The sequence below is a fragment of the Schistocerca piceifrons genome, chromosome 2 (assembly GCF_021461385.2).
Source record: "Schistocerca piceifrons isolate TAMUIC-IGC-003096 chromosome 2, iqSchPice1.1, whole genome shotgun sequence".
In the NCBI taxonomy this organism is placed as follows: domain Eukaryota; kingdom Metazoa; phylum Arthropoda; class Insecta; order Orthoptera; family Acrididae; genus Schistocerca; species Schistocerca piceifrons.
Window position 1 is genome coordinate 420,554,526 of NC_060139.1, and position 26,538 is coordinate 420,581,063.

General features: G+C 39.6%; 1 protein-coding gene across 1 annotated transcript in view; it reads left to right on the forward strand.

Annotated features, from left to right (window-relative positions):
* LOC124775860 overlaps positions 1–26,538 on the forward strand; it is a 416,537-nt gene that overhangs the window by 280,738 nt on the left and 109,261 nt on the right. Inside the window, exon 21 of the mRNA XM_047250694.1 lies at positions 5,522–5,632. Coding sequence (XP_047106650.1) covers positions 5,522–5,632 — 111 coding nt within the window. The remainder of the gene's footprint in view (positions 1–5,521; positions 5,633–26,538) is intronic.

Sequence of the window (26,538 nt, forward strand, 5' to 3'; positions counted from 1 at the left end):
TACTGCGAAGATATCTGACAGAACACTGAAAGGCCGAAGTCTAAACAAAGGACCTGGAGTAGGTAGCATTTCTCCAGAATAACTATGTATGCTCAGGATGTATGAGACAGGAAAAATACATCAGACTTCAAGAAGAATTCAATGATCACAACTCCAAAGAAGGTAGGTGCTGGTTGATGTAAGTATTATGGAATTATCCATTTAAACAAAGGAAACACCATGTAGGAATATCAATAATGTAGGAAAAGATAGATTGCTAGTACTATAAAGAAGACATGTTAAGTTGCAGACAGACACAATTAATAGACACTTTTTATAGTGGTGTCTTTTCCTGTACTTCTCGGCAACTTAACATGTCCTTATTATTGTAAATACCAATCTGTCTTTTCCTACATTGTTGAATCATCAGTTTAGCAAGTCACAGTTGGCAATACTAACACAAAATATTTGCCAAAGGATGGACTGACAGGTAGAAGTTGATGTAGGGGAAGATTATTTTTGGTTCCAGAGAATTGTAAAAACACATAAAGCAATACTGACCATATGACTTACCTTAGAAGGTAGGTTGAAGAAAGACCAGCATACATTTATAGTATCATTTTTTTTTTCTCCTGAAAAAGCTTTTGACATCGTCCTGTGGAATACTCTCTTTGAAATTCTGCAGTTATCAGGGATAATGTACTGAATGTAAAACGTTACCTAGAAGTATGCCTTGTACAGTAACCAGAGTGCCATTATAAGGCTCTAAAGAACATGAAAGGGACACAGTAGTGGAGAGCAGAGTGAGATGGTGTGGTATCCTAGCTTCCATGTTATTCAGTCTGTACATGAAGAAGTAGTGAAAGAAACTAAGGAGAAATTTGGAAAAAATATGAATGTTCACAGAGAAGAAATAAAAACTTTTAAGGTTTACTGACACTGTTTATTTCTGCTAGAAAGAGCAAAGGACTTGGAAGATCAGTTGAATAAAACTGATAGTGAATTGAAAGTAAGCTATAAGCTGAAAAATCAGCAAAAGTAAAATAATCATAATGGAGTATAGCTGAATTAAATCATATGATGATGATAGGAAATGAGATACTGTCAAGTGGAGTTAAGCTGCCTGCTGTGGTGTAGTCGACCGAAAAGGTCAATTTACTGATCAAAAGATAAACCAAAACTTTTATTCATGGACTCGCATAAAACAACTCACATAACATAGTACCCTATGACTATAATATCAATAAGTCTCTGTTGTAATTGGCCAACCCATACAAATACCTGAATGTAACACTCTGTGGAGATAAAAATGGAATGATTACATAGGTTCAGTCGTGGGCAAAGCAGTGGTAGACTTTGGTTTATTGGTAGAATACTGGGGAAGTGCAATCAGTCTACAAGGGAGATTGCTTAAAAATCACTTGTGTGACTGGTTCTACAATATTGCTCAAATATGTGGGACCCATACCAAATAGAATTAACATTTGATATTGAATGTATACAGAGAAGGGCAGTGTGAATGGTCAATTTCATCTGTCGGATATTGTCATAGACGTACTGAAGGAACCGAACTGGGAGACTTAAAACTGTCCTAGGAAAGTCTCTTAACAAAGTCTCTGATCTGGTTTTAAATGGTTACTCATGGGATATACTACAACTCCTATGTATCACTCACATAGGGCTCGAGAGGGTAAGATTAGAATAATTACTGCACACACAGAGGCATTCAAACAATCATTCTTCCCGCACTCCATACTTGAATGGAACAGGAAGAAACCCTAATAACTGCTACAATGTGATGTACCCTCTGCCATGCACCTCACAATGGTTTGCAGAGTATAGATGCAGAGGTAGGTATTTGTCTTGTAGGCCACAGTTCTGTTTGTTTCACATACAATTAGGGCCATAACAATTGTTAGTGTGAAAATGCTGTATGGTTGCGTATGTAAATTGGGTGACTTGAAAAAATATAGCCAAGAAGTTTCACGACTATAATTGGAAGGAGAAACAGCATTGGTCGTATTTTTTTGTTTTATTATCCGCAAAATCGATTTTCGCTCGCGTAGTGACCATCCTCAGTGCTGTAATATACAATTAAAATTGTTACCAGTGCCTACCAATTTTAATTGTATATTACAGCACTGAGGATGGTCACTAAGTGACCGAAAATCGATTTTGTGGATAATAAAACAAAAAAATATGACCAATGCTGTTTCTCCTTCCAATTATATCCATTATCTGGTCGTGGTGCGCAGAACATTCCATGGAGTCGCCAATCAATAGTTTCACGACTGTCTGTCAGATAAATTTTAAATTGAAAACTAAACATTAGCAATGGTAGCCAAGCGTATAAAATTCCAAAAGGCCCACTGATAAACAGGATTTATAATTATGGTAAAACACAAGGTTACCAGCCAATTTTTAGTGATAAAGAAGAAGAAGGGGCTCTCCTGACCAGTCTAATAGATTGCGAAAATGGGAGGTTTTCTGCCTTCAGCCCTAGATGTTCAATACATATAGCAAAGGCAATCCTTGACAGATAAATGGCGTTAGTTCAATACTGCTCCAAGGAAACAGTGAACATCAAGTAGGTAAACTTCTTACAAAATGCCAAGAACTGCTAGATGTTATTTTGTTGGTGCAGCCTTTAATTGATGATAATGACCGGTTGAGGTTTCAGATGTTGCAGAAAATTTTTCAAACCCAACAATTGGAAGAAGGGGCATGTTTCTTTTGAAGTTGCCATGTCAGGGCTCAGTGAACAGTGGACACAAATTTGCGCGCGTTTCTGTGGGATTTCAAAAACCAAATTTATGATCACATTTTTTGTCCTTACACTTTTTTTTTGTATGTGACTCTGATGTTAGCATAAAAATTTAATTACAATGCCAGATTTAATTTACAAGCATTGATGAAATTCTAGAACAGTTGGTCACCCTAGAGTCATTAACAATCCACAGTTGTCATATAACAGATAATCAGTCAAATGCACCCCCAGGTGGGGTGAGTTTGAATGACGCAGTTCTTTTTTAATTTTCCTATCTATTAGAGCAAATGGTAACAAAAACCAAAACCTTTATTACTAGCACTCAGTACCCATGCTCTGAAAGAAAAACCAATATATTAATTTTATTAGTTTCAAAAATATCGAAGTTTAAAGTCCAGAATTACACAAGTTCACCCCATATGATGGTACTAAAAGCAGTTGACAAAGGTACTAAAATAACTGACAAAGGTAGAAGTAAAGAGTTTATATAATGCAAAATGACAGTAGCAATAAAAGCTTTTCCAAAAACAGAAAAACCTAATTTTTTTGAGTGTTGGGAAGTCTTTGAATGTGTTTGTATTGAGTGTACTTTTATATGAAGGTGAAACAAGTAAACACTAGCGCTCTCTAAATATGGAGAAACTAATAATTAAAAATGTATGATAAACGTTAAGCAAAAGAGGACAGAAGGTTTTGAAATGTGGTGTTGCTTAACGATGCTAAAGATTAGATGGGTAGATTGAATACAGCTAATAAAAAGGTGCCAAATAAGATTGAAGATTAGGGACTTTATGGCGCAACATGATTAAAAGAACAGGATGGTTTAGATCACATATCCTGAAGCCTGAAGGAATCGTTAATTCAGTAAGGAGGGGAAGGGTGGGGGGTAATAATACAGAGGGAGACCAAAGTTTGACTACAGTAAATAGGTTCAAGTGGATTTAGTTGCAGCAGTTATGTTAAGATAAAGATACCCACGCAGGATATACCTATGTTGAGAGCTGCATTAAGCCAATCTCTGGGTTGGATCTCCAATTCTTCTGGCTATGATGGTGCAGATTAGCAGAGATGTTTTTGATATGTTACCCTTCCAAGTGTGAACATGTGTCTGAAGATTGCAAATGACTAGAGAAAACCAGTCTTGTAAAAGTTACTGTAGTTGATGTGTTAGAATGTGAAATTGATACATAATTAATTTTGAGTAAGAAGAGAATGTAATGAGCTTTTATAACATGCTTATGCTTAACATTTATTTTTTTCAAATACACTCCTGGAAATTGAAATAAGAACACCGTGAATTCATTGTCCCAGGAAGGGGAAACTTTATTGACACATTCCTGGGGTCAGATACATCACATGATCACACTGACAGAACCACAGGCACATAGACACAGGCAACAGAGCATGCACAATGTCGGCACTAGTACAGTGTATATCCACCTTTCACAGCAATGCAGGCTGCTATTCTCCGATGGAGACGATCGTAGAGATGCTGGATGTAGTCCTGTGGAACAGCTTGCCATGCCATTTCCACCTGGCGCCTCAGTTGGACCAGCGTTCGTGCTGGACGTGCAGACCGCGTGAGACGACGCTTCATCCAGTCCCAAACATGCTCAATGGGGGACAGATCCGGAGATCTTGCTGGCCAGGGTAGTTGACTTACACCTTCTAGAGCACGTTGGGTGGCACGGGATACATGCGGACGCGCATTGTCCTGTTGGAACAGCAAGTTCCCTTGCCGGTCTAGGAATGGTAGAACGATGGGTTCGATGACGGTTTGGATGTACCGTGCACTATTCAGTGTCCCCTGACGATCACCAGTGGTGTACGGCCAGTGTAGGAGATCGCTCCCCACACCATGATGGCGGGTGTTGGCCCTGTGTGCCTCGGTCGTATGCAGTCCTGATTGTGGCGCTCACCTGCACGGCACCAAACACGCATACGACCATCATTGGCACCAAGGCAGAAGCGACTCTCATCGCTGAAGACGACACGTCTCCATTCGTCCCTCCATTCACGCCTGTCGCGACGCCACTGGAGGCGGGCTGCACGATGTTGGGGCGTGAGCGGAAGACGGCCTAACGGTGTGCGGGACCGTAGCCCAGCTTCATGGAGACGGTTGCGAATGGTCCTCGCCGATACCCCAGGAGCAACAGTGTCCCTAATTTGCTGGGAAGTGGCGGTGCGGTCCCCTACGGCACTGCGTAGGATCCTACGGTCTTGGCGTGCATCCGTGCGTCGCTGCGGTCCGGTCCCAGGTCGACGGGCATGTGCACCTTCCGCCGACCACTGGCGACAACATCGATGTACTGTGGAGACCTCACGCCCCACGTGTTGAGCAATTCGGCGGTACGTCCACCCGGCCTCCCGCATGCCCACTATACGCCCTCGCTCAAAGTCCGTCAACTGCACATACGGTTCACGTCCATGCTGTCGCGGCATGCTACCAATATTAAAGACTGCGATGGAGCTCTGTATGCCACGGCAAACTGGCTGACACTGACGGCGGCGGTGCACAAATGCTGCGCAGCTAGCGCCATTCGACGGCCAACACCGTGGTTCCTGGTGTGTCCGCTGTGCCGTGCGTGTGATCATTGCTTGTACAGCCCTCTCGCAGTGTCCGGAGCAAGTATGGTGGGTCTGACACACCGGTGTCAATGTGTTCTTTTTTCCATTTCCAGGAGTGTACTTCTACTTCTCTTATTTCTTGGTTGTTAGCCTACATACTTTTTTTCATTGTATTGTAGTATGGTATTAATTTCACATAACTTCCAGTCAAGTTCACCTCAACGAACATCATCTGATGTATTGAGTGATAAAGAAGGGCAACATCATCTGCTCCCCCAGGAAGTGGACACATCATTAGTTACTGGAACAATAGTTCAGGTGAGTATTCAGTCTCATTTTGTGGTTAATTTTGTAAATCTGGAGTATTATATTTTACTTGTTACCAATTTATCTTCTTCCTCTGATGAAAACATTCTCTGTGTGTGTGTGTGTGTGGGAAGGGGGGGGGGCAATGTAGTTGCACGCATGCTAAGAGAAAATGTATTCATTGTTTCAATTGTTGCACTACACCCACTTTCAAGCCATATCAAAAATCTCATAGTTAATGAGAATAGGGTTCAAACAAACTACAGGTGACATTCTATATCAAAGAAGGAAATCGTATACATGTCAGACATGTAAATGTGTTTTCTTATTAATTATAAAGGCAACAATCAACAGAAATTCAGTTTTGACAACTGAAAAATCTGTACATGCAAAGAATTGTCTGAGCAAAGAACACTGAGAGTATCATAAAAACACAAAGATTATTGCTACTATTTCTTCTTTCTGCAATAGGTTATCAGAAATGTTATACACATCTTAACTGATAATTTAATTTACCAAGACATTTGGATATAACTACAGCAAAACATGGAATTCGACACTGATCACATTAAAATAGTTTCAACTACATAGGAAAAAAGCACTTTGAAAGGGGAAGTGGGTTTTTTTCTTTTTTTTCAATTAGGAACCTAATTAATGTGGCCCATTTTGATAGCCTTCAATCTGAGCCATTATTGTTGATATGATAAAGATTCAAGCTCATCTGCTATGTGCCATATATTTTGCTACAAATATAAACCCCTATACTAGCATCTTCCACTAACAATCGTCACCATCCCAAGATTTGCTTCATCAAAATTTTATAAATTTTTATTGGCATCATCTGATGAAATCACTGAGATCCACTGGAATAATGTCATTATAATACAAAAATATTTGATTCTAAACTCTTGCCACACTGTGGGAAACATGGTATTTTTTAAAGTGTTTTGATAAACACTTGCATTCAGTTTTCCATCAATCACATTTGCCCAGTGTGACTGTCTACACAAAAGTCTCTTATAAATACTGTTACCCAGGTTTGATCGACAACCAACCATTTGACTGCCACAATATGTTATGTCTCATCATTTTTCATGGTCACCATGAAGAACTGTGTCCTCACCCACAGTTTCTTCTCCTTTGAAGGCACCATCTATAAACAAATCTGAGGCATGGCAGTGGGCACCCATAACATCACCCTGTGGCAGTCTAGAGGAATCCTTCCTGAATACCCAGAATCCCAAACCCCACACATGGTTCAGATTCACTGATGTCACCTTTGTGATCTGTATTGTGTCTGAGAACCCCCATTCACTTCACCTGGTCCTCCTCATCTCAACAAGCCACCTTCCTCAATGTTGACCTCCACCTCGCAGATAGCTACATCAGAACCTCCATCCATGTCAAACCTATGAAGCAACAGCAATACTTCCACTTTGAGCCATATCAAACCTATGAAGCAACAGCAATACCTCCACTTTGACAGCTGTCACCCATTCCACATCAAGAAGTCCCTTCGATACAGCCCATCCACCCATGACTGTCGCATCTATAGTGATGAGCAGTCCCTCTCAAAACATACCGGGGGTCTCACTGAGGCCTTCAGATACCTTAATTACTCTCCCAATCTTGTACAGAAACAGTACTCCCATGTCTTATCTCTCCAGGCACCCACCACCTCCCAAAGTCACAGCATCCGCCCACAGAGGAGTATACCCCTCGTTACTCGGTACCACCCAGGACTGGAGCTACTGAATCACATTCTCCACCATGGTTTTGACTTCCACTCATCATGCCCTGAAATGAGAAATCCACTGCACCTACACAATATCCTTGTCCATCCCTACAAAACTCCTGCTCTCAACTCCTTGCCTCATAGCTCATGTACCTCCAATAGACCTATATGCAAGACCTGTTCTGTGCATCCTCCCACCACCTACTCCAATCCAGTCACAAGCATCACCTATGTCATCAAAGGCAGGGCTACCTGTGAAACCAGTCATGTGTTCTACAAGCTAAGTTGCAACTACTGTGCTGCATTCTACATGGGCATGACAACCAACAAGTTGTCTGTTCATATGAATAACCACCAACAAACCGTGGCCAAGAAACAGCTGGAACATCCAGTTGCTGAGCACACTGCCCATCGCAACATTCTTCATGTTATTGACTGCTTCACAGCCAGTGCCATATGGATCCTTCCTATCAACACCAGCTTTTCTGAATTGCTCATGTGGGAACCTGTTCTCACTCCACAGCCCTCTACTCCACAAGTACACCTACAGTCTCTTTATCACCCCTTCCCCCCAAACCCGGTTTAACCTTCTGACTGCACCAGCTGCCCTACCCTCTTTCCACCTCATCCCTGTATGCTCCCACAACCAGGACTTTACCGTCCCCCATCCATACTCTGCTTTCCTTTGAAGATTAGTCTCACTGGCAGGTCAGCAGGAAGCAACTTCTGAGAATGGGTGATTTTGTATGGACAGCAATGCAGGATATTCCATAGGATTATATGCACAATGCTTGCAGGCAGGTCCAGTGTTTGGGCAATTCCCTGTACACTACATGTTTGCACCCACTGCTCAACCCCTGCTGCAGTTCTGTGGCCACATCTTTGCAGACATTGGATCAGCTGCTTTCCTCCCTCTGCCACAGTGCACTTCAAAAGAATGTGTCCTTTTGAGTATTTTAATCATTTTCTTTAGACACTAAGCAGACATCAGATCAGTACCTTTAACCATACCCTTGAGTGCCCGGAACTCCTGCAAGGCTACTGCAGAGTCGTCATTCTTGTAAAAGAGCTTTACCAGTAGTGCACAGTCCTTCTTGGAAACTGTCATGTTAGGTGTCTCGGACACAAACTAGGCAACAGCCATGTGCTGCACATCTGTTGGTGTGCATATTCTGCTGCTTACTGCACCATCTCATGTCATAAATCGTTGTGCTCATTGCTGAGTGTTGTGACCCCATGAACCAAGCGTCTCCATCCCGGATGGTTACCAGCTTCTCTTAGTGCATGCTGAAGAGGTATACCAGAGATCTTCTTGATTTGATCTATCCATCTGCTTGCTGCTCTTCCTCTTGGTCTCGTGCCCTCTCCAGTGAGTCTCACTAACCCCTAGAATATCCAGGCCACGTATGTCCATTTCTCTTTCTACTATGGCATTTCTTTCTCCTGCGCCATCTACTGGTCAGATTTTTATGAAAAAATTTTGTTTTTGTGCCATGACTTTTCCTCCGGATCAGTAATATGGTGTTCAAATTTGACGTCATTCGGAGCAGTTGGTCTCTTTCTACAGCATTTTGAAGCTTGAATTTTAATTATGGACACCCTGTATATGCCAAGAAAGTGGGTCAGCGATGAGAAAGACCCGCCTTTGTTTAATAACAAAATTTGGAAAATTTTGTTTTTTGTCTTAAGAGGGATTTTATTATACTGTATTGAGATTCCATTTTGTACCTGACACACACCTACCACACTGCAAATGAACAATACAGAGTTGCACACAAGTCCTGTTTGCCCTTAGTATGTAGACTGCCTACAAAGATAAATACAGAAGTAAGAGAAAGAAGATGAGTAAAAGATAATAGCTATAACAATGAAAAATATGTAAATAAAGACAAAAAATAAAGAGGCTAGAGCATGTTTTCCTGCACTTTAAACTTGCACTGCTATCAGTTTGTTTCTTGCCTCATTTTAATATACTGTTAACTACTGCTTTACAAGAGAGTAGTAGATCTGATAGTTGGGAGCCACCCACTGTTTTGCTTACTCCAGACTCCTATAAATCAAATAAAAGTAATGTTATTGTATTATACAATCATTTCTACATCAACTAATAAGCTAATAGATGCATTAACACTGTAATACTTTAGATTTGAAATCCCTAGCGATAACTGTGCATGTTAGTGAGTACAGATGAGAGTATGACAGTTACTCATAAAATTATGTAATAAAAGGTGTCAGCAATCTGTCAGAAAATTGATTAAATATAAATATTAGCTATTGGTTTCCAACATAGACTATCCATATACATTGACAGAAATAACGGCAACACCAAAAAATAATTACCGTAGGGTAATGAAATTTTAGGAATGCATTTGTCTAAGAAACATATTTAAGTGATTATCATTGCAAGATCACAGGTTAATGTAAGCTTGAGATAAGTCATTTTTTGATGATGCTGGAGTTTTTGTCTGATGATGGCCCATATGTGCTCAAGAGGAGACATATCTGGTGATTGATAAGGCCCAGGCAATATGTCAACGCACTGTAGAGCATGTTGGATTACAATAGTGGTATGTAGGCACGTGTTATCCTGTTGGAAAACACCTTTGGAATGCTGTTCATTAATGGCAGCACAACAGGCTGCATCACCAGACTGACATACAATTTTGTAGTCATGCTGTGTGAGGTAACCATGAGAGTGCTCCTGCTGTCATACGAAATCGCAGCCCAGACGATAACTCCAGGTGCAGGTCCAGTGTGTAGTGTTGCAAGCCCTTAACTGGCATCCTAACCAACACACTGCCTTAACTGACACCGAAGCAGAATCATCTTCCATCAGAAAACACAACAGATCCCCACTCTGTCCCCAATGAGCTCTTTCTCGACACCACTGAAGTCGCAAATGGTGGTGGTTTGGGGTCAATGGAATGCATGCGGTGGGCATCTGGCTCAGGGCTGTTCTTGAAGTAACTGATTTGTAACAGCTATTAGTGTCACTGTGGTACTAACTGTTGCTCAAATTGCTGCTGCAGATGCTGTATGGTGCACCAGAGCAATACACCGAACATGATGGTCTTCCCTCTCGGTAGTGCCACGTGACCATCTGGAGCCCGGTCTTCTTGCAACTGTACATTCTTATGACCACTGCTGCCAGCAATCATATGCAGTGGCTACATTCCTTCGAAGTCTTCTGCTGTATTGCAGAAGGAACAGCCAGCTTCTTGTAGTTCTATTACAGAAGGGAGATTTGGGGGAGGGGGGTATCACCTGCTACTACTGCTACAATGAAAAGTTTATCTGCTAAATATCTACCAGCAGCTTGCATTGTACGGAAATGACAGTGAAATTTGTATGGCAGTGAGGCACATTTATGAACATAATATAAACAAACTTCTAAACATTCATTTTTCTCAAAAAAAAAAAAAAAAAAAAAAAAAAAAAAAAAAAAAAAAATCGCACTTGCTCATATTTAGTATTCAGAGTGGTCTGTGTACTTACTGAAAGCTGGACTTTCTTTAATTGAATATTATTTTTCTACATGGTCACGAACAGAGCTTAAAATCCCAATATGACATAGAGAGGGTGTTGTGACAGCTCTAGCAAAGTATGGATTAAAGTTCTCAAAATATGTGTGGTGTTGGGCTCCAAGGGAGTATTGATCAGTGTCTTCTTGGGAATAGGCCAAAATGATGTGCCTTTCTTCCTATGGACTATATGGTCAGAGTACTTTCTTTGACAACGTTATCAGTATTTTTAAGTATCTATAATTCCCATGTGGCATCCATGGATAAAGACTTTTTATGTGGAAAGTGTGAAAACTGCCAATTGTTAGTGCTTATAGGGTTTAATATGGACAGAGTTTTAGGGAAGTAGCTTATTGAGCAAAGGAAGATTTGGGTGAAGTATTCTAAACCAGAAAAAGAGAAGAGGAAGGGGAACAAAAGCTGACATATAAATAAATAGTACTCCAACAAAGTGCATGTCCACTTGCCTGCTGCATGCCAGCCGTCTTGCATGTTTACCGTAACTTGCAGGGTGTATACGACCCGGGACAACCGGGAAAAACCCGGGAATTTTTTCATCCGGGAAAAACCCGGGAATTTTTCGGAATTCCGGGAATTTTTCGTTGTTTTAGCTTTCAGTTACATTTTTGTAATTTTGACTGCAGAATTGATTCTCTAGCAAAGGATGTTATTGTATTCTGCTACTGGAGAAATACTGCAGCAATAAAATATAAACGAGAGGGGGAAAAAAATAAAACTTTAGTGGCAAAGGAAATGCGCAGTTTACAACAACAAAACACGGTGCACGCACAAGCGTCTGCAAATAGCAAAAATATGTCAAAGGTCGTAGGGCGCAGACTGTAATTCTTCGTAACAATGAACTGCTTGCTATAATCATGACGTCACAACTGTTCACATTAGGTTCGTTTGACCAGTTGCCAGCGGTCTGTTGCGCATGCGCAGTTGACTCACGTATAAGCAGTACCTTCTCCCGCTTCCCGCTACTTGAAGTTTGGCTGTTAGCTGTATCGGTAGTAGCAGCAAGCAGCCAGATATAAACGAGAAAAAATTTTCTCGCGCGCCCTAGCTGCCAGATTCGCGCCTGCACAGAGTTGTCTGAGTTGTAGTGGGGAGGGGGTTAGTCTCCGCGTGACCTGTGTTTACGTTAAAGTGATTTCGCTGCTTCTCTTCGTGTACAGCTCCCATGTCAAATGAAAACAAAACGGATTTCTGTGGGCGGAAGCTATCAAGTGAATTAAAATACATTCACATAATTACGGAGGGCAAAAATATATTATTAATTTCAGTTTTCTGATTTTTATTTTATTTCCAAGTTAGTAGCAGTCAAGCATTAATCGCCTTGTAGAACAACGAAGTTATTTTTGCAAGTTTGCTAAAGAAATTTGGCTTTATTAATCTTTTCGCTGAGGCAATTATTTTATTTGAAACGATGTGTTTCATTCTAGAGTATTGGCTAGTTCCAACTGTTCGCTGAATTTCAAGTGTACGTTATCATCTGCCATGTATGGCATTATGCCATAATAAAGAACAAAAAATGGATCGTAGAGTACTGGTACTCCAAGAAAATTTACATCCCAGAAACCACACTGAAAAGCTTAATATCAGATGGGACCTACTTCATTGTGAATCTGGAAAAGGCCAATTTGCACCTCAAGCCGAATTATGCATTTTAGCATGGTTTACGAAATTCCAATGCTCTTTGGGGTATCCTCTGGTGCCCTGTTTCTTTTATGGTGTAATGTAAGCTCTCTTAGTGCTTTATACACCCCTGCAGTTGCACACGCAGAATAATGTCTGTTTTCTGGCGCTCTCTGGCAACTGGTAAATCGAACCTATTTCTAACAGTCTCCGGATAGTACTGCGAACGGTGGTTAGAAAAGCGTTACTTTCAAAGTAAATTTCTTTGTACGCAAGATGAAATATGTTACGTGTGAGAAAGTGGGATGGATATCTAAATCACAGAGCGTTCGAAACTGAACAGTTTGAGAACCAGCCACTTACAAGAATTTCGCGCCGAGACATTTGTCATAATTTTAAATTTACTGGCACATTTGTGTGATGCATCTTAAAGCATAACACACGGAAAAAAGATCAATATTACATGTGAAAGCTTAGCTTCTGTTGTAGCGTGTTAATCTTAGAGACCAATGTTATATGTGAAAGCTTAGCCTTTCTTGTAGATATATGGTACTGTGTTCATTAATGTAAACCGTTAATTTTCCTCCTGTGTGTTCGCGCTACATAACCAGTGATCTTGCTATTGGCTGACTATAACACATGTCCTACGCTCTGAATAGTTGCTGTCATCGACTGGCGAGATCTCTTGGCTTGAGATATGACTCGCTTACAAAAGGACATCGCAACCTCGGTTTCAACGCTGCGGAAACTAACGCGCTGTGTTTGGTGCAATTCGAATTTATACTTTCGTAATACGAAAATATGCAGCGTATATGTTGCTGCAAATCAAAGGTCTTTCCAAAACTTCTCTCCTTTTTTTTTTATTAAGTCTCTCGAAAAACCTTCTCTGCCCCGTCTTTTCTTTTTTTTCCGGGAAGTTCTACGCGATTGTATAAAACGTTAACCATTCAAAGGATTGATAAGTTTTACAGTTCCGAGGGAAAATCTACGGAAAACCTACTGTCACTTAGCACGGAAAAAGTGTATTTTCGCCCGGGAAAAAGCATATTTTTTAAACGGGATATCCGGAAATTTTTTTCCTTGTCCCCGTATACACCCAGAACTTGGAAACAAATAGAAAACTGATTGTGAGAAAATGATATTTGTGTTAAATTACTTAAGCCTATTTTCAATACAATTAACTGTTACTTCAGCACCTGCATACACATTGTATCCACATTCACAAATAGAATCACTTATATAGTTACATAACTGTATTGTGTTCTAGAACCATATCTGCAAAAATAAGTTTCTGAATGGGTGAAATTAAGATTCCAAAGAGCCTCTCCACTGTAGATGCTATCAATCAGTTTACCAACCACATAATAAAATTTTTGCAAAATAACAACCACCATAATTTGTTGTGATGCCTGCTGAGACATTCAAGTGTGTAAATCTAAACATTATCCTCTCTAACTCAAATTTTATATTAGTGAAGGTACAGTTGCTAACTAATTTAGTTCATATTTTACTAATTGTGAGCAGTGTTTGGCAATTCTTTTTAATTTGTATGTAAAACAATGTTCTAACTGGGAGCAGATCCTAACCAGCATGTCACAAGGTTCGATACTTTGTCCACTTGTATTCTTTCTCTGAATAAATGACATCCCATTTAACATTTATAAAGTAAAAATAACACTTCTTCTGATGATTGCAGTATCATTATAAAGGCCACCGAAGCTGGGCCAACAGAAGAAAAATTAAATGATATGTTTACTAATATTGTTGTGTGATGGTACTGTATAGAAGAAACATATTTTCTACAGATATAACATACTGCTGTGACACTCCCTCCCATGAATACTGTTATCATTTGACAGTTTCCTTTTCTTAATGCCATATCCTTCTTAAGGATAATGTTTCCTTTTAATTCTTTTTCTACATGATTTATAAAGTAACTAAGAGAAAAGGACCTGCTTCACTTGTATTCTGAACTGGAAACAAATTTCTATTTACACTGGGGTCCTACAGCTCCTGCCACATCTCAACCTCCATAATAACTTATATTGGATGCCTTCAATGGTCAGATTTGAACCGGTCATACTAGTTTCTATCCCTTAAATGTCCACCCCCGGTAGCTGAGTGGTCAGTGCGACAGACTGTCAATCCAAAGGGCCCGGGTTTGATTCCCGGTTGGGTCGGAGATTTTCTCCGCTCAGGGACTGTGTTGTGCTGTCCTAATCATCATCATTTCATCCCTATCTACGCGCAAGTCGCCGAAGTGGCGTCAAATCGAAAGACTTGCACCAGGCGAACGGTCTACCCGATGGGAGGCCCTCGTCACACGACATTTCCTTTTCATCCCTTAAATCCATTTAAGTCATGGTCTTCCTCTGTACAGTTTGTTTGTCGGTCTGTATTCAAATATCTTTCAAGTATTCCTTCTTGTCCCATGCTCATTAAGAGCCCAAACCGAAATAGTTGTCTGCATTCTATTTCATCCATTAGGGTATCTTTGTTGCGTACAACCTCATTTGTTCTTTGTTCCAAACAGGAGAGCCTTTATGCTTGTATTAGAAAGTCAGTTTCTGTAGCTCTGATCTTCTTGTGGTTCTTTTCAATAACTGTCCAGCACTCTGTACCTAAGACAGTAATTGGCTCAATAATAGCTTTATTAAGTTTAGTTTTTAATCTGATTTTTGTAGTCCACTAAAGGGAGTTCAGTTTCGATATTGCAGGTAATCATTTAATTTATATAGCATCTAACTTATTCAAAGTATATTCCCATAAAATAAATTTGGTAATTTGCTTTCAGGTGCAAAGATGAATAAGTTTTGTTGTTATCCTAGAAGCCAACATGTTATGTATAGCTGCTGGTATGAGAAACACTATTCTTTTAAATTCCGTCCACACTATTAGACTATGTGCCCTTGTGCTTTACTGATATTCGTACCATATGCTAGAGTCACTAGAAACTAGAGCCTTAGAAAACTGAATGTTACATAAACTGTAACAAGTGGAATTTGTGGTATGAACACCTATTTGTTATTTTCTTTTCTGGTTAACATTTCTGCTTCTGTGGTGTTTAAAAGATTTTTTGTGACTACTTATCAGGAACATAATGTGAATTTAGGAATTATGTTGGGAAGTTTACACTTCTGTTTTGATTCATTGTCATATAAATAGATCTAAATATTTTTTCTTCCCCTAGTATTGTATTCTGTATTCACTGATTTGTTTGTTGAACTATGTCATTTTTTATTGCTAAAATTGTTCAGTCACACAGCCATTCTTGTTTATGTGGTTTATCATTATAAGTGACTACCCTTTTTCTATGAGTTGTTTTCTCTCTTTACCATGTTGCATAACTCATCAGTTATGGTGATTTTCCTGAAGTGTAGGTCAATGGAATGTGTGACATTTCCAAGTTGCATTCAAGAATATCCTAGAATATTCGAAAACATTTATTAACATTCTTCCCCTCCTCCCCGCCTTTCCACTATTCTCTCTTTCTCACTCTCCTTTCCTTGTCACTGTCTTCATCTTCACCTTCATCTCCTTTTCCCCCAACCTTTCCCTCTTTCTGTATCTGTTTTATCCTGAACCCTCTGTACTCCTTTTTTCTGGTTGTGCAGTTGCTGAGTCATACCCTATGTGATCAAAAGTATCCAGACACCCCCAAAACCATACGTTTTTCATATTACGCACATTGTGCTGCCACTTACTGCCAGATACTCCATGTCAGCAACCTCATTAGTCATTAGACATCATGAGAGAGCGGAATGGGGTGCCCCGTGAAACTCACGGACTTTGAACGTGGTCAGGTGATAGGGTGTCACTTGTGTCATACGTCTGTACATGTGATTTCCACACTGCTAAACATCCCCAGTTCAACTATTTGTGATGTGATGAAGGAACACATACAGCACAAAAACGTACAGGCCGACCTTGTCTGTTGACGGACAGAGACCGCCGACAGTTGAAGAGTGTCATAATGTGTAATAGGCAGACATCTGTCCAGACCATCACACATCACAGAATCCACTGAAAGTACTATGAGTTTGGTGGGAGGTGAGAAAACTTGGATTTCATGGTCGAGCAGCTGCTTATAAGCCACGCATCATGCCAGCAAATGATAAACAATGCCTCACTTAGTGTAAGGCGCATAAACATTGGACGATTGATTAGTGGAAAAACGTTGTGTGGAGTGACGAATCATGGTACACAATGTGGTGATCCGATGGCAGGGTGTGGGTATGGCGAATGCCCGGTGAATGACATCTGCCAGCGTGTGTAGTGCCAACTGTAAAATTCGGAAGCGATGGTGTTATGGTGTGGTCGTGTTTTGGAGGGGACTTGCACTCCTTGTTTTGCATGGAACTATCACATCACAGGCCTACATTGATGTTTGAAGCACCTTCTTGCTTCCTACTGTCAAAGAGTTATTCAGGGATGACGATTGCATCTTTCAACACGATCGAGCACCTGTTCATAATACATGGCCTGTGGGGAGGGGGGGGGGGGGGGGGGGTGTTTACATGACAATAACATCCCTGTAATGGACTAGCCTGCACAGAGTCCTGACCCGAATCCTACAGAACAGGCCTCACCGACTGACATTGATACCTCTCCTTAGTGCAGCACTCTGTGAAAAATGGGCTGCCATTCCTCAAGAAACATTCCAGAATCTGATTGAATATATGCCTGCGAGAGTGGAAGCTGTCATCAAGGCTAAGGGTGGGCCAACATGATACTGAATTCCCGCAATACTGATGGAGGGCACCACAAACTTGTGAGTCATTTTTTAGACAGTCATCCGGATACTTTTGATCACATAGTGTATGTTGAAAGATCTGCCTCTTTTCTGCTACCCCTTCATTGTGTCTTCCTCACTAAAGCACAGCAAGCACATGGCCTATATGTTTGGTCTCCATGCATCTGCTGTGTGTTAGAGAGAGCATGAATGCACATTGCGAATGTTGGCAGAAATTACCAAAGATGACCAGTGGGTCTTTGCCCAATAACACGAGTGAGTGCTTGGTAGTGGTCACTTAGATGCTAAATACTTGTTCACAGCCATGTGAATATCACATGCTCACACTCATTCGCGCATGAGCTGCATAGCGTGTGCTTGCCCGTTGCACTTCACTTCCCTCCTTCTTTCCCATTTATTAATGATGAATAGTTTTAAAAAATTACTATTCATTATTTGCGAATAACAAATAAAAATATGCAATCGAAATATTTTTCATTTAAATTAATAAAATCGGTTTTTTTGTCATGGATGAATAAAAAACTGTACAAATAATAGATAACTTGAGATCCAATGATATTTATTGCCCCATTTCTTTGGCATTTATTAAACAAGTGTATTTTTTGTTGCTTTTAAATCAGTTGTGAGAAAAGCTCTTTTTTTCAAACGTTTCATCAGAAAGGTATTTGACTTTTTAAGATTTGCCGTTGTGACACACTAAACAAATTAGGTTCTACAAGTGTAAAGGGGATGTTGGTGTATTATATCTCCTAAAATTGTCACTATTTGAAGATAGCGATGTACGACTTCTGAATCACAATCGTTGTCTATTGTCATTATTTGAGGATAGCGATGTATGACTTCTGAATCACAATCGTTGTCGGCAAAATATGAGAGATCATCTCTTCTGCTGCAGTCAGTTTTTTTGCAAGTATTTCATTGCAGTTCCATATTTCCTTTCATCCCCACACCCTCTCCCACCCTCCCCACCAAAATAAAAGTCATGTTCAAAAGAAAGTCATCTTTTTATGACATGACATCATTTGAATTTGTGACCCAGTTTCTTCGTCCTTTCTTTGGCTGTTATATGTCTGTAGTTTTTTGTAAGCCTCCCTTGGTCATGGACAAGCTGCTACATCATGAACATTTATATAACATAAACTCAGTGCCTTGTCTGGAATTCTTCACTCTCAAATCCCTATGTAACTTTGTAGACGCATGTTACATTGAAAAACTATTCCATCTTCTACTGGGAAACTTACTCAGGGTCACTTAAAACATTTTTGAATTACTTTGGACATTCAGCAGCATTCCTCAAACATTGGAATTTAGATTAAAATTTGGTTGATGTAAGTTGTCATCAGCCACCGAATTCTTGCTTGGTTGACTCATTTTGTAGCATAAAACAAGTATAAACTGCGTAATTATATCGAAGAAATGCCACATCTGATAGTGTAAGCAATTTAGGAAAGGTGTTGAAGATTAAAAGTTTTTGTCAGTTGCATTCTCATCTTTGACTACTTACGTAGAGTACTTGTGGATATTAATAGGGGGAGGGGGAAGTACTGACAGGTGCAGAAAAAGTTGAATGCAGCCGCATAGGTAGTGTAACCCCTAAGGCCATCTTCCTATAAATATTTTTATGTTGCATTTGTTATGTTGTAAAGCAAGTAAAACTCTACTCAATTGGAAGGTTTGTTTAAACATGGCAGTGCTTTATTAGGAGTAGTGTTGTGCCCTTGACTTCCTCCTACCTCAGAACTGACTCACAAAAACAATTAGTAGGAGACCTACATTTCAACAAGTAGAGTACTCCAAAACATGTCTCAACTTGACCACACATTTTTGTTGTTGTGAGAGGTGAAAGAAGCAGTAAGTGACAGGGAAAATTGTAGGACCAGTGGGGGATCAACCACCAAACCTTTAGTTTCATAGCCTGGAAGCTGCAGAGGCATGTTTCTATACAAACCATTAATAAACTGTTTGTCAAGTTGTAACTGTTCAAGGGATAAACACTAGTCATAGAATTCGGTACAAGAAGTAGGTGAAGAAAAGACAGTGGCATTCTACATTATTCATTCTTTAAGTTACAAATAATTTATTTGTGAATATGTTTGTCTGCATTATGTACTTATTCGAATAATTATCCGGATGGAAATTTATTCAGATAATGCCCATCTCTGCACTTTGCGCACCTCTGTGTGGTCACTGCATTTAATATTATCAGCTGTAATGATTCCTATTAGTTCATTTGTTCGATTTACTCATGAGAACCTACAATGTAGCTGGACTGAAGTTTTCCTGGTAATAATAAGTAAATTAGGTAATTATAATCACTTATCATGCTCATCAACGTGAATGTGTTTCATTTGTTCTTTCCAAAATACGCCTGAGGGTCAGTGTGATTTTGGCTGGAGATTAAATTCCAGCATTGTTCCATCAGCTTTCACTCTCACAAATTCATAGAGCTCCACAACTAAATCAATGACCTTCGGTAACATTCAGTATTCAATTATCATTTTATGTTTCATTATACATAATCATACTCAGGTGCTGTGGTAATAATTGATGAATCTCAGGTATACAGCATTCACTGTCTCCTTAGGAAAGATGGGAAATCAACACCTAAAAAGGAATTATATTTCTAAATGCATTCCAATGCTTGCCAGGCCCATTAGTACCGCTACATTGTGATGAACAAGTAGAGTCTATGGTTTTCCAGCCACATGACAGGCCCATGCACTGTTGCCTTGCATTCAGTGAGTGAACACCATGCAATACTGAGTGGAACAATGTGATACCGAGTGAGGAAATTAGTTAGTGCATGCACCCACATGCTTACATGAAGCAGGTGATGGGCTGCGAGTACTACTTGTGCAGTTTTGCCATGCAGATGCAGTGCTGTACTCTCCACCTCCTTCAGTGCAAGCAAATGCTTTCAATAATCAAGAATCCATAATTGGTCTTCCACGGCCATGGGATTGTGCATTTGGTTGTTTGTGTGGTTGAGTGTTGAATGTGCATACTTTTACTAGAAAAAGAGCAAGAGTTCAAAAGGTACAATATTTGCTGTTACATGTTTCTGTGTTCCACACATCAGTCTATTATAGGTGAGTAGATGCCTTTCCCTTACTTTATGTATTGTTATATTCAGGAATTTCCATTATAGTTGTGTTAACATTCAAGAATATTTGTAACCAAGAGGACATCACAGACAAATGCATAATACATGCAGAGTGTAACTGAGAGTACATCACTGGCATATGCATAATACATGCAGAAAGAAGAAGATTTGTAAAAGCTCAAGAACTTTACATGACAATCTTCAATTTTTCCCTTGAAACTGACATGAAAGGAACAGATGATGTCATGTTGAACTCTTGCAACTACTTCAAACATTCGTATCTCCATAAACACATCATCTATAACTGCACAACCACTGTAATGCACAATGGGTATAAGAGCCAGGACGTGAGCCCTACAGTGGTGGGTGGATTGGCTGATGGTGAACCGGGATGGATCTGTGCCTCTCCACTTAGACATGGGCTGTGGAGGTGGTGGTGACTCGAATCATATTGTGAACCATCAGTAAAATGTCCCTGGTTATAATACTCCTTTATTCATGTCAATTACAAGGCTAGAACCACTGCTGGATGGAAGGTGGTTGTTATCAGCGACGTGGCTTCAGATTTCTAAACATCCTATCTAAGAATCACTGAAATGTGGCTGGTGCATTTTTAATCCCAAAAGGCATCAATCGATATTGTTAATGCCACCAGGGGATGGTAAATGGTGTCTTTGGTCAGTTCTTCAGCACTACTTGCAACTGCTGATAATGACTTTTTAGATCCAGTTTTGAAAAATACTTGCATTGTCCCAAATTATCTAATGTTTCTGCTGTATTTGGTATATGTTACGCATCTGTAACTAGTCTATCATTTAAATAATGATAGTCACAACAGAACCTGTATTTCTTAATCCTGTTCAATGATTTCTTAGGTGATTCCATAGGGACAGTTACTTTCCCCAATGCACCTTCTTTCAGTTGTTGGTTGGTAAGCTCCTCCATTAGTGGTCGCAAATGGTGAGATATTCTGTATGATTTCCTATAAACTGGAGATTTGTTCTCCATTCAGAATCTGTGTTGTGTAAAGGTTCAGAAGGATGGAACAAATCCACGAACTTTACCAACAGTGTCTCCATATCTGCTCTGTCTTCTCCCTTCAAATACTGTACTTTCTCGTATAATGCAGAGGTATTGATAGTTTGCTTATGACAGAGTTACACATTTGACCTGCCGAAATCATTCACATCCAGAAAGCCCAAATAGGCTACTAATAACTCTTCTGCCAAAACCACCTCGCAGAACCACATATTCTCCATTCATTTTGTACACTTGTACATACTCCTACATACGAAACAGTGCGGAGTATCCAATGCATCATTGTCTTCCAATGAGTCTACTACATACAAAATATTAATTGGTAATAGTTCACCTATGGCTTTCTACAGACTTTTTGTACAAACTGAGCCTTAATGATTGTGTATCCAGCTTATTCGGTTCTACCTCATGACAGGAGAGGAGTGTATCATTTGCAGCGGTACCTCCCAGCTGGAACAATGTCTCACTGAGTTCAGTGCTGCAAAAAGGATTGCACAGTAACTCACACCTAAATGGGGCAACACTTTCGTATTTGCTCAAAGATGCCTTCCTCCAAAGTGAAGCTGAGCAGTGTTGAAACTAGTGATGCGATACCATTGTTTCCTACTCCATGTAACTTTTAACGTGGAGAGTTCAGTTGCTTCTTATCCAGTAGGTTCAGACTTGCCATCAACACATAAATCCCTCTATCCAGTAGAAACTTAGATTATGTCCCATTATTATGCTATCTAAGCAACACTCCACCTTTGTAGCATTTAATTTTAACGGGACTACTGCCACTCTCATTCCTTAACATGGTTTAAAAAACTCTCTGTTGCCATTGGATTCGTTTTCCCACATATTTTGTAATTATGTATAATATTTGTTTGAGCACAAAAACATGTTAATGTTAAAATTTGTGCGTCATGTTCTGAAAGGCCATTTACTCTTTTACTGACAGACTGCCCATCTAGTATTGAAGAATAAATAAAAATATTGTCTATGACTGTGCTACGGTTACCCTGCACCCTGGTTGGAAAAAACACAGTTTGCATGAGATCATATGAATTTAGGAGACCTCCCAACATCTTTTTCCTTGCATAGTCACATAAAAAATTAATATTGAAGTCACCACATATAACTTATTTTTGGTACTTCAGTGCCGAGATTCATCTACAGACTCAAATGGAATACTGTTTCTTATGTGCATTGCCACTCCCCCATGACCACAAAGAACTCCTTGAAAAACAGCCAGCTAATCTGTATCCTGGTAAAGGAAGCCTTTGAATTGTCAAATTATTTGAGTGATACTCTGATAAACGAATAATGTCAGAGTCAACATTTATAAGTAGTTCACTAACTTTATCTCTAACACCTCTTATATTTTGATGAAATATGCTCATTCCTTCACTACTTTGATACCTGACCTCCTTTGAAGGTGATTCCTTTGTTAGAGGGATTTCCTTTAAGCAGGGATACCTGTCAGCTGATTTCAATCTGAAAAAAGGTGCAGCTCTAACTCCAGCTACTACAGGAATTTTCCCACGAGTGATCTAACCACTGCTCACTACACTGTCACCTATAAGCTTTGCCAGCCTCCCCTTCCTATTCCTATTGAAGTGCATGCCATGCCTAGTGAAACACGATCTATTAATAGACTGAACTGGCACCACTGCGATTTGAGCCATGCCCTCTGACATCATCACCTTCTCCAGCCTCATGTTAACACACCTGACAGCAACGTCAAGATGAGGCCAGTCATGATGCTGAAACAGTTGCATGAAGTGCACATTAGTGCAACCAGTTTGAGTAGCTATCTTTACCAGGTCACCACCTACATCGTACACCCTGTCCCTATCAAGCTATTCCCAGCTCCACCCACAATCACTACCTGATCCTCTTCCATAAAATTCCTACATAGCTCTCCTACATTGTCAGTCACCTGAGTCAACCCTGCGCTAGGCTTCCCAAAGCTCATGACATGGTACTCACTTTCCAACACTTCCTGCAACTGCTGGCCCACACCTCTGCCATGCAAACTACCTAGTTGCAGAACCTTCTTCTTTCTGTTCCAGTTTGCAACTGACTTAGGCTCCCTAACTGTTGAGGACAGCTGCATGTTTCCTATACCTACACCTACAAGAGGCTCCTCTCCACTCAACTGTGACAGTTGGTCAGATGTATTGGTTATACACAAAGTACAATTGTCGGAATATCTCCTCGTCCTAGCTACCTTCTTACCAACTGCCAGTTCCCATTCCCCAGTGTCCTTCACTCTCCTCGGCCCATCTAGTTCCTCCTCCGCTTTTTGTAACTACACCTGAAGAGCACAGATCCTACACTCTGCTCCTCTATCAACTTATTTATGCTACAAATTCTGCATTTCCAGGAGAGGATCTCACCAGAATGCCCACTGGGTTCCCCACTTTTGAACAAATCTCACACTGTAAGCCACTACTCAAAAACCTATGACAAAGCCCACACTTCTCACTCATGGTAAAATGTGAACAGTTACTGAAAAAACTAAACGTCTACATTACTTAAGTTCAGTTACAATAGTAGAACTATAAGAAAGCAACTACTTTTATTGATACTACTAAATTCCAGCTAATACCAATACTACAAAAACTTCACACAATTTCTTATCTAAAACCAAAACTCCAAGTTATCACTAGAACACTCAACAAAATTAAGCACAGCAAATGAAAGCTCTACTGAAATATTTCTCTACCAACAGTAAGAAACATCAGCTGAAAACTAGCCTACTAAATTTAATAAATGACTTCAACACACAAACAGCTTTATAAAACACAGTATTGGTTAAAAACAGTCTTGGTTGCAATTTTAGTTTTTTTGTTTTTCAACTACGCGTTTCACCTTATTTAGGCATCTTCAGGTTATCTTAATTTGATATTTCTTAGAAGGATCCTTTGGACAGTGTAGCTGGCTGGCAGGAGTAGCCAAGCGGTTCTAGGCGCTACAGTCTGGAACCGGGCGACCGCCACAGTCGCAGGTTCGAATCCTGCCTCGGGCATGGATGTGTGTGATGTCCTTAGGTTAGTTAGGTTTAAGAGTTCTAAGTTGTAGGGGACTGATGACCTCAGATGTTAAGTCCCATAGAGCTCAGAGCCATTTGAACCACAGTGTAGCCAAAGGGCATCGTCAAATATATCAGGCCAACATCACTTTCATTAAACTCAGTAAAAACTTTTCTAGATGGACGCGAGTGACTCCAAGACCTGCAGAACGCGTGCCCATTCACAGGAGTGAGTGATGAATAAATAAAAATATTGCCTATGGCTCGCTCCTGTGAAAGGGAACGCATTATGCAGGTCTGGGAGTCACTCATGTCCAGCTAGAAAGGTTTTTACTGAGTTTAACGAAGGCGATGTTGGCCTGATATATTCGACGATGCCCTTTGGCTACACTGTCCAAAGGATCCTTCTAAGAAATACCATATTAAGATAACCTGAAGATGCCTAAATAAGGCGAAATGCGTAGTTGAAAAATAAAAAAACTAAAATTGCAACAAAGACTGTTTTTAACTTATACTGTTAAGCACTGGTTTGCTGTATGCCACATATGGATATGGATTGGAAGAATTTCTAATTTTTATAAAACACAGTGGGCAAAAGTTTATTAAACTGCTATGGTGCCAGAAACAGCACAAGAAACTGTTGAAAACTACTAAATTTAATAACCAAATAACAGAATACAAACAACTTTGTCAGAACTTAAGAACAACTATAGCTGCAACTGCACTCTGTGAAATGTAAACATACTACTAATATTTGGATGAATGATTGAAAACTACTAAATTTAATATTCGAGTGGAGTGCACAAAACAACTTTGTTAGCACTTAGCTTTAGAACCACCACAGCTGCAACAGCATCCCGCGAAATGAAAACACATTGCTGTGACCTCGATGAACAACGTAAGTACAGTCACAAATAACAGTCAACTCATGTCAATAACACAAAAAGAAAGATTGATATGAATGAAAACCCACTAATAAGTTACTTTAACAGCAAAATTTAACACAAATAATCTTTAAAATAAGTATTGGAAGTCTAAAACTTTATAAAATATTGGCGATCAATTTGAACAGCAGTCCATCACATATGACGACACACCAAAGTATCTTTGAATGTTGACACATCCTCTGTCATCTTGCCAAAAAGTTGATGCAAACTAGCCACAGTTGAATCCAATAAATGTATTGTATTGTATTGTGTTGTATATTTATTGGTCCTGTGAATCCTACACTGTACAGGGGTACATAATGATATAGGACAAGTCAAATAATTTGCAATAAAGTTTAACAGAAAAAGCTGTTTTATGGTTTTCAGTATATAGCAATATAACTCTAACATATGGAAATAACATTTCACAAATAAATTTTACACGCACACATTTCATACTTTTGGCCTTGATTATACAGACACACACATATATGTAATAGACCACATATAATACACAGATAAATTGACATGTACACATTTCTTATTTTGGCCTTAATTGTATAAACTATTTAAATTTTTCACATATTTACATTGTAGATAAAAATTCATCAACACTATAGTAACAATTCTGTAGCAAGTAGTCACTCACTGCAGTTTTGAATTTATGCATGCCAGTTATTGCCTTAATTTCTTTAGGTAGTTTGTTATAGAGCTTTTTTTCCTGCTTGCAAGGGTCCTTTTTGTTTTAGTGTTGTATGTGAAAACTGCATATGTAAATCTTGATTATTTCTTGTGTTGTATGAATGGATATTTTGTTTTTTTTTTTTTGGAGCAACCTTGTTATTTTCATCTACGATTTTCCTTATAAACATTATTGTTTCTAGGATATACAGGCATGGTAATGGAAGAATATGAAGCTTTTTAAATGACGGTTTGCATGAAGATTGAGGTGCTAAGCCTTCCTCCATGGCTCTTATAATCTTTTTTTGTGCGATAAAACAGTTTTTGCTGGGTGGTGAATTTCCGCAGCAAATTAAACCATATCTTAGTAGTGATTCTGCTTGGGCATAGTACACATTTTTTATGGCATGCATAGATGTGCATCCAGCAAGAATTTTTATACTATAACAAATGGTATTTAATTTACTACATAGGTGTTGTGCATGTTTCTGCCATCTTAGGTCATCT